Source organism: Pavona decussata, unplaced genomic scaffold (genome assembly GCF_977016875.1).
Source record: "Pavona decussata unplaced genomic scaffold, jaPavDecu1.1 SCAFFOLD_87, whole genome shotgun sequence".
NCBI classification, from domain to species: Eukaryota; Metazoa; Cnidaria; class Anthozoa; order Scleractinia; family Agariciidae; genus Pavona; species Pavona decussata.
In genome coordinates this window covers 843,768-852,391 of record NW_028145504.1, presented here as the reverse complement: position 1 = coordinate 852,391, position 8,624 = coordinate 843,768, and the positions used below count along the sequence as shown (strand labels likewise).

Here is an 8,624-nt window from a genome sequence, read left to right as displayed (position 1 = left end):
GGACAAACGTAAGGAATATGAACAAAAACGGACAAGGTCATTTCAGTGGAAGTGGCTTCAAGCCCATTCTTGGTTGCGTATAAACCTTGTAAGAAAAGGCACAATGCAGCCATTCATTACTAACACACCCTACCCAAATTCACAACCTGTTGGAACAGCAGTGAAATCAATGTACTGTGGTGTTTGCTCGAAGCACCCTTCTTTAGCATCAAAGGACAGTGAAATAGCTAAGAGAAGTGGGTCAAGCAACTTCAAAAACGAAACATTAAAAAAACATGAAACAAGCCAGAACCATAAAAAATGTATTGCTGCGGACAAAGCCATAAATGATCCGAAAAAAACTGAAATGTACAAGTGCTGTAAGCAGTTATACGAAAAAGAAGACGAAAAAATGGAGAAGAAATTTAAAACAGCCTTCTACATTTCAGCATTAGAACGGCCATTAGATGACTATTAAAGTCTCTGTGCGCTTCAAAAGTTAAATGGGGTGGAGCTGGGTGAAACTTACTTAACACGATCTGCATGTACTGAGTTCATTGAGCACATAAGCTCTGTTATGAAGGAGGATCTCGCAGACAAATTGAAGGAATGTAATTTTTTCTCCCTAATGATTGATGGAAGTACAGATCATGGTGTCATTGAGGAAGCCATTATGTATGTGCGCTACTTGGAAAAGTCAGTTGGAAGACCGGTCACTGCATATCTTGGAATCGAAGAACCTAAGGCTGGAACTGGAAGAGGTTATTTAGATGCGGTTGATTCCTGTTTCCAAAGAGTAACCAACATGAATTCAGTCACCTGGAAGGAGAAAATTACAGGCCTGGGAACTGATGGCTGTGCGGCAATGACAGGTGAGAAGAACGGAGTGGTTGGTTTATTGAGGCAAGAAAATAGAGAATTTATGGGATTCTGGTGCGGAGCACACAAGCTTGAATTGGCAGTTGTCAAGTGCCTAGAAAAATACCCAGATTTTGTGAAAGTACGTGATGTCCTTCGCAGTTTATACCAGGAATATCACTACAGCGCCAAGGCCCTCAGGGAATTAAGAGAGTTAGCTGAAGCACTAGATAACCAGATCTCTAAGCCTACTAATGTGTTTGGAGCTAGATGGTTGCCACATCTTCAAACCGCACTCCAGGTACTGTTTCGGGGATATAAAACTCTCATGATGCATTGCCAGAACACAAGAGAGATGCGTGTAGGATCAAGTGGTAGACAGGGGCGAGCATCATTTTCGGTCAAGTTCTTAACCTCATTCAGAGGGTTGCTCTTTACCAGTTTTCTGTGGGACATTGCGGAGGAAGCAGCTCATTTAAGTAAGGTTTTTCAAGCTGAGTTTCTTACAGTTACAACCGCAGCGGCAGCAGTTCGAAAATTTGAATTACAGTGTCTTAATATGAAGTCGTTAAATGGTCCAAGACTTGAGGCGTTTTTGAAAGAAGCAGGGGATGGCAGTGTGTTCAGAGAAATTGAGATCAAAAGGGAAGACAATGATATTGAACAATTTGAGAAGATCAGAAAGTCTGTTTTGGATGAAATTGGACAGAGCATGGGGGAGCGATTCCATTACCTCTTTAACGACCCAGTTGTAAAGGCTTCTTCAGTTTTAGATCCAGACACGTGGCCTACAGATCCTGAAGAGTTAGCGTCTTATGGTTGTGATCAGCTCTGTGTAATCGCTAACAGGTACCAAGAGCAGTTGCAAAAAGCTGGTTTTAAAGCTGAGTCTGTCAGTAGTGAGTGGCAGGGAGTTAAGAGCCTTGTGAGTCTAATGAAGCACAAGACAACACCTGACATTTACTCTGTGTTGTTTTCTAAACAAGAAGAATTTCCTAACTTCCTTTTGATTGCCGAGATTGTGTTCACCTGGCCTTTGTCCACCGCAGCTTGTGAGCGAGGTTTCAGCTCCATGAACCGCACTAAAACTATTCAGCGTTCAAGTCTTGCAACTAGGACACTGGACAACAACTTGCGTATCTCAGTTAAGTACCACAGCCTGAACAAATCAGAGAGAGTCAAGGCCTTCGCTCAATCTGGGCACCTTGCCAATGCAGTCAAGCATTGGCGAGAAAACAGTGTCAGAGCCCGACGAGAGAACTGGGTGGACAAACATCCAGAGGCTAGAACCTGGAGTTCTCTTAAGGGGACAAAACCAAAAGACTGATGAACATTGCTCAATGCTGTGATTTAATTTATTGTAAACTACACTGTGAATTCAAAGGATCTGTTTTGGACCCAAAATTGGGAGTTTTTCCTTGAGTAAAATACAGTACTATTTGAGGGGCTAATTAAGCTCTTCTAAAATGGAGCTGTTTTGGACAACTCCGAGCTGTTTTGGAGAACTTATAAGACTTAAAAAAATGATCTTTTGAATTTACAATGTAGTTACATTGACATAAAATTCTTTTATAGCACAGAATCAGATAGGAAAATGTTATTCAATTTAAATGATTCCTCAAATGTTTAGCACTTCATTTAATGAGATCCATCCAGGCTAAGGTTTACATAAGGCACTTGATGTTCTGTTCTGTTTTTCCTGTTCTTGTATAAAAAAGGCAAGGAGAGGATTGGTCTACTTTAGAAAGTTTTTGGAAGACTAGTTAAGTTGTCATGTGGAACACAACTGTTACTGAACAAATGTGAAAGTCAAGTAAATAATTCTGAGTTGAAATTACCTACTGTTATGTTATTCTTTTATTGTGAAAATTGAGAAAATTCCTTTTACACGCAAATTAAGCCCCTCAAATATTTTTCCGGCTCATGAATGTGTATAAGAAAGGTAAGAAGCAGTTTAATTGTTACATTTTAGAAAATTCTTTGAAGGCTCTTCTAGGTCACATTGAACACAACAGATGTGGAAGTTAATTGAATAAATTAATAAATGAAAGTAAATAATTCGGTTAATTCTTGTTTACGTGTTATTTATTAGGCCCGGCGAATTCTTATTAAAGTGTGCAAGAACCTCTATAACCTATGTAATGATCTTGGAAAAACAATACATGGATTTCAAACTGGGCTCCTAACAATGTGGCTCGGGCTCCTAACTTTAAACTTTAGGAGCCCGAAGGGCTCCCTAAAATTTTTCTTAGGCAGCAGCCTTGTACACTCTGTTATCACTTGATTTGTTCATATGATACCCCTGCTGATAAGGCCTAGCAATGGCAAAACAGCTGTCGGGCTACCCGGGCTCTATTATATTTTTATGAATATTTGGTTTTATTGACAGCGTTGGTAAGGTAATAGGCCATTTCCGAGTTGCTTTGAACCTCATTATGATAGCAAAGCTAAGTGCAAAGTTTTTATTATGAAAATTAGTTTTCATTCATATGCAAACAAAACTAATTTTCATATGAAAAGTTTTGCACTTAGCCTCGCTTTCAAAATGAGGTTCACAGCAACTCGGAAATGGCCTATTTGGCCACCGAAAAGAGATTAGAGTGCTGAATTAGCCCTTGGTCAGAGGAAATGAGCCCTTGGAGGCGATTATTTTTTCACACGTTCGCTTGAATTTAATTTTTCTTTTCAATCTTTAATTCCTCTCTACCCCGGTTGTGCTAGAAGCCTCTATTCTTGTGCCCATATCTCCGTAAACAAGCGAGGTTTCAAAAGTGATTTTTATTAAAATTCGAATTTTTGCTGGTTTTAAAGACCAACTTTTTCAACCAATGTATCTGACTGCTAACCAGGTTTTGGCTTTATAGTTTTATTCATTGAAAGTTAGAGGAACGAAACTGGACAATTTCAAAAGCGATTTTCACATTCTTGACAATTTCTAACCCTTCACAAATGCTCGCACATGATACAGTTCGGTACAAATCGCTATTGTTCTCTTGTGACTTTGTTACTGTCCCGTTCACACCTGTCCATTCCATTCTGAGGCAGTGAAAAAATCCACTCCAAGATCATCCACACTAGCTCCATGGGCTTTCAGAGAATTCTTTCTTGTTCTGGCCAGGGAAAAATACTGCGACGCGTATTCCACCAAGTCCTGAGGCTTGTCACGAAGTACCACAAGCACAAACCCTTCCAGTAGCTCCACAAGGCCAGGAGGAATGGTTCGTTTTGGCAAATCTATGGGTAAATTGGAATCCATCTGTCTTGGTTGGTCTTAGTGAGAATCACTGCACGAAAAAAGCTAGTCAGTTCAAATCAGTCGGTCCTTTTTACACCGAATTATTTACTTATTTTCTTACGGAGTCGTTGTGACGTAGTTATAATAATTTGTTACGTCACCTTATTTGCGCGCGTTCTTTTCTCCGAATTACATGCCCCAGGGTGTTCTCGGTGTGTACAGCTGGAAGACACTGGGTGTTGTGTGCATTTTAATTTAATGAGCAATCACACTTCTTGACCAGCGGTATCACATGAGGCGACATGAGCTTTAGCAATCTCGTATCTAAAGTCCTCTGGCTCTTCGGCCAGCGGTTGGTCGCTAGGAAGAGACTCTGGCGAACTAAAATTTTATTACCGCCAATCAAAAAAAAAAAAAATAAGTTTTGGAATTCTCCAGAATCTCTCCCGACCAAAAAAGCCTGAAGACTCTGGGTTCGAGATTTGCTGAAACGCATTTTCTAATTCTATGGACAGGGGCATCTTAGCTGGTTGGGCCCGAATATCGAACGCGAAGCGCCAAGATAATCGAAAGAGAATTAGAACGCGCGCGCGAAAAAGTAGTGGTAGGCTTAATCAGTCGACTTTATGCGTAGACCTCAAAAGTCTGAAATGTGAAGTTCGGATACGTGTAAAATGAATAATCTAATTCATGTAGGAGTATTTTTTGAGGCTGGCTTTCCTAAGGAACTCAAGAAACTAAGAGGAGTAGTGAAGTGTCATGGCGAAAGTAGTGCACGCGGAAAAAAAACTGATAAGTTCTAAGGACCGTTTGAGAAACGCACGCCAGGTTGGTCAAAGTCCAGATGAACTGCCCAGTAGGCCACTCACAGATTACCTTCAATGCAAAGCCGCTGAAGTCAGTTGTGTACGTGTGTATCACACAACAGCAGCTAACATGTGTTCGAGAGGCATGTAGTTTAAAATCCCAAGCATTACCCGCACCCTGACTCTCGAGTGTCAGTTCCTGTCCTTGTTTGTCTAGCGGCTCCGGAGGAGTCAGTGGGTCAAATACCGGGCACTCCACCTGCCCGCAGTGACGTTTAAGTTCTTGTTTGTCAACATTTACTTTAATTAGTACATAACGGAAAAGATTTATCTTTATAGTAGATCTTTTCCGATCATTTTTCCCATCTTTTCCGTTGTCAGTAGTGATTAAAATGGCGCGTGCCATTTTTCAGGTCGCCAAACATCTGAAACGTGCCGAAAGCGTGTCGAATTGTCTCCCGATATTTTCGGCGAATTTTTTTGGTTGGCTATGCTGGTGCGAGTAAACCAAACTCAGTTTAGGACGCTTCTCTTTTTAATATTTAAATTTTTATTTATACTTATTTATTTCCTTTACTAACGCTTCCAAATTCCGTCAACCTTTAAGACTTGTCAAAAGTTCTTTGATACCGGCCATTGGTTATATTCGCTTGAAAAAAGAACTGAAAACGTCGCTCATGTAAAACGCTGAGCCGAAGTAAACGGGTTCTGTTTTAGTTTTGAATTTTAATAGATGTAAGATGTTCCTGTTAAAACACAGAATTTAGTATCGCTAGGCCGAAAGAAATAATTATTAAAGTAGCAGTGTATCGAACTGTATGAGTTACATTGCCGGTTGAAGTGCCGTTGAGTTTTCCGGCAGACCCAGACGCCAGGTGGGTTTTCTATCATAGTCAAATTTGTTTGTTGTTTTTGTATTTTTCTAAAAATTACTTCACAGCTTGAAGGCTTGTTAAACAAATACGTTGCAAATTATCTGAGGATGAAATTTCAAGTTAACAGAATCCTAATGTCTCTGAGTTAATTTAGGATACATTTCAACAGCCTACAAAAAAAAAGAATAAAATTCATTAGCCAAATTTCTGTGGTAGGTGTTTATCTGATGTAGGAATATAATGTTGGCAGATGATGAAAGTATATCATAATAGCGCATTACCGTAATAGTTTAGGTTACTAAAGTTGGCAGTTTTTGTGTCCAAGTTTCCAGCTTGCATTGATTGAAAATATATGTTTTCGTTACTTGCACTACTTCGCGATTATTGACCATTATACTTATTCGTTCAACTTAGTACATTGTAGCCGAATTATCCTGGAACAAAATTGTTAGGAACACTGTCCAAGATGATAAAAAGATTGAAAATTTCAGTTGCCGTCATGTTCTCACGTTCTCCACAAAACCTCAATTAAAGGCATTTCCCGTTGTTTTTCTGAGGACCGCCAAGAAATGTACAAAGATTAATAACACACTTCCCAACACTGAATGATTCATCATCATGCACCTTCATGAAGGTATGAATGTAATTATGATTCATTTGTTACAAAGTAGCAATCCAGTGCACTTGCACACCTTTGTCTGTTTCAAGCAGTAGTAGTGGAATTACAGTCAAGGAGAAAATATTTTCAATTACTCCTAAAAAAAAAATTCGGTATTAAGTTTTTGAGGCTCTCTGAATCCTGAAATACGCCCTCGCTGCTGGGTGCCGTGATCTTGTTAAGGACATTCGTGCATTCAAGAGTGTGAGGAGAACTGCAGACCATCAAGATTGGCTCTCAACCAACGGAAAGGGGACATGTCATATGGAGACCCATTTGAGCGTAGAGTTCATCTATCCCTAGCTGGTTGAGTGTCATATTATAAGATAGTTTTTGGTTTTTACCATTAATTTTAGAGACTAGATTTTGTTTTTCGAATTCAGCTGCAGTTAAGTCCAAAGCTAATTAGTCCTACAAACTTGTTGTTAAACCTGCGCCATTGATCTGCTATAAACAGCATGTGATGTTATATAAATTATTAAGAACGACAATAAATCTTGTAAGAAATATTTCGCGTATTCTCTGGGGGATCAATCACCACGATTCGTGCATACTCCTTAAATGAATACATACATAATGAGAGCAAGGTCCTTCGCGATCTTGTGGCGAAGTTAAGGCATACAGTCGAAACAAAAGCGTTACGACAAAGCACCTCTTTAAACGTCTCAGACGCCATCTTGGTTGAGCAGACAAACACAACTAAAATTGTACTAAACTGATATATGGAAATTTAGGTGACTTGAACCGTCTGTAACTCTGCTCCAAATTGACAGATTTTAGACACTAAGAATTATTTTAAAATATCTCAACTAATCATTCATCTGATGAAAAACGAGACCGTCACACATTTCTTAGAGAAATCCCCTCGTGTCGTTTGTAGTTTCGCGGGAATTCGGCGTACATCAGTTTTGGTTAAGAGTTTGTATGAAGTTTAGAAATTTGATTTACGGCCGTTCTAGCTTGAGTCTATTGTCTAAACATATTCACAGAAATTTAAGACAAATAGATATATTGGGAGTCAAATTTCAAGTGGAGTTACAGAGGTTGAAGAGTCGGCCAAATCTCATACACTTACTGATTCCAGTAAGCTTAATTTTAGACGTGTCTTTGCCCCCAACCAAGATTGCGTCAGAGATTGTGAAAAGGTTTACTGAGCGTTTAAATTTAGCCTACATTTGCACTCTCGTCGATCGAGAGTGTTTTTAAAAGTGAAAACAAAATTAACGTCAACGTTTTCCACTATTTACAAAAGCTTCACTCTTAAAAGTGGTTTATCAGTTTAAGATAATTCTAAAAGAACGAAATCGCGCGCTAGTGTGAATCTATTTTTTTCCTTCTTCGTAATCCGCCTAAATCATGTGTGCAAAATGAAAAACTTTAGACTGCAGTTGTGGGTTTTTAAGTTTATTTTTTTCTATGTAAACTGGCCTGCATAGTGTTAAACTCTAAAAGAGTTGCTGAGCAAGTGCCGTTTTGGGAGCCGAAGTTTCTTCAATTGTGAACAGACTTTTCATCAGGATCTAAACCGTTTAATAGCGAGGGTTTCGTGTTTCGTGTCTACGAGAACGTGTTTGTTAACATGTGCTACATCGTTTAATTTTCTACACTCCTCTTTACTGCGATTTTTATGTCGGCTTTTGTTATGTTTTATTTTTGTTGCGGTAAACGTATCCCAGCGGGGCTCCAAAACATGGCTACACTATCTAGCTATGAATCTCTAATATATTGCTTTAAAAAGAGAAGTCATTGATTAGGTTGAGTGAAGTTAGATAAGCCTAGCTATAGCTTAGCAAATGTTGCTCGGTCTATGGCGAGCAGATAAAATTGAAGACTTTTCCAAAGTGTCTACCAATTCACACCGAAGGGGCTTACAAAATTTACGTTGAATAGTTGATACTGTGCTTGAACATATAGATATTCAAAATATGCTGTATTTGCGACAGGAACTAATTACCCTTAGCATTATGATATTTTTTCGATAAAAGCCCTGTGACACGGCGTGATTGTACCGTGAGCGACTTATCGGATGACAAGCTATGTTTATCCGTTCTAATCCCTCACCTAAGCCAATTATGCGACTTACAAGGAACAAATGTGGGTTTTAACATCTTATTTGGCTAACCAGACCGGGCAATATGAGAGTTATTTCATTGTGCTATCTCCGGCCACTTCATTTGGTCAAAAGCGGTATCTATATTAATGATTGCACTGCC

General features: G+C 39.2%; 1 protein-coding gene across 1 annotated transcript; it reads left to right on the top strand.

Moving 5' to 3' along the window:
- The first annotated feature begins 595 nt into the window (after nt 1-595).
- LOC146474649 (zinc finger protein 862-like) lies at nt 596-2,185 on the top strand. The gene has a single exon (XM_085116384.1). It carries the CDS (start codon nt 608-610, stop codon nt 2,162-2,164), a length of 1,557 nt encoding a protein of 518 aa, XP_084972510.1. The 5' UTR covers nt 596-607; the 3' UTR covers nt 2,165-2,185.
- Nucleotides 2,186-8,624: the final 6,439 nt, after the last annotated feature.

What these genes read in the sequence shown, in the direction of transcription:
- LOC146474649 (XM_085116384.1), top strand. Translation starts at nt 608, where the DNA reads ATGATTGATGGAAGTACAGATCATGGTGTCATTGAGGAAGCCATTATG.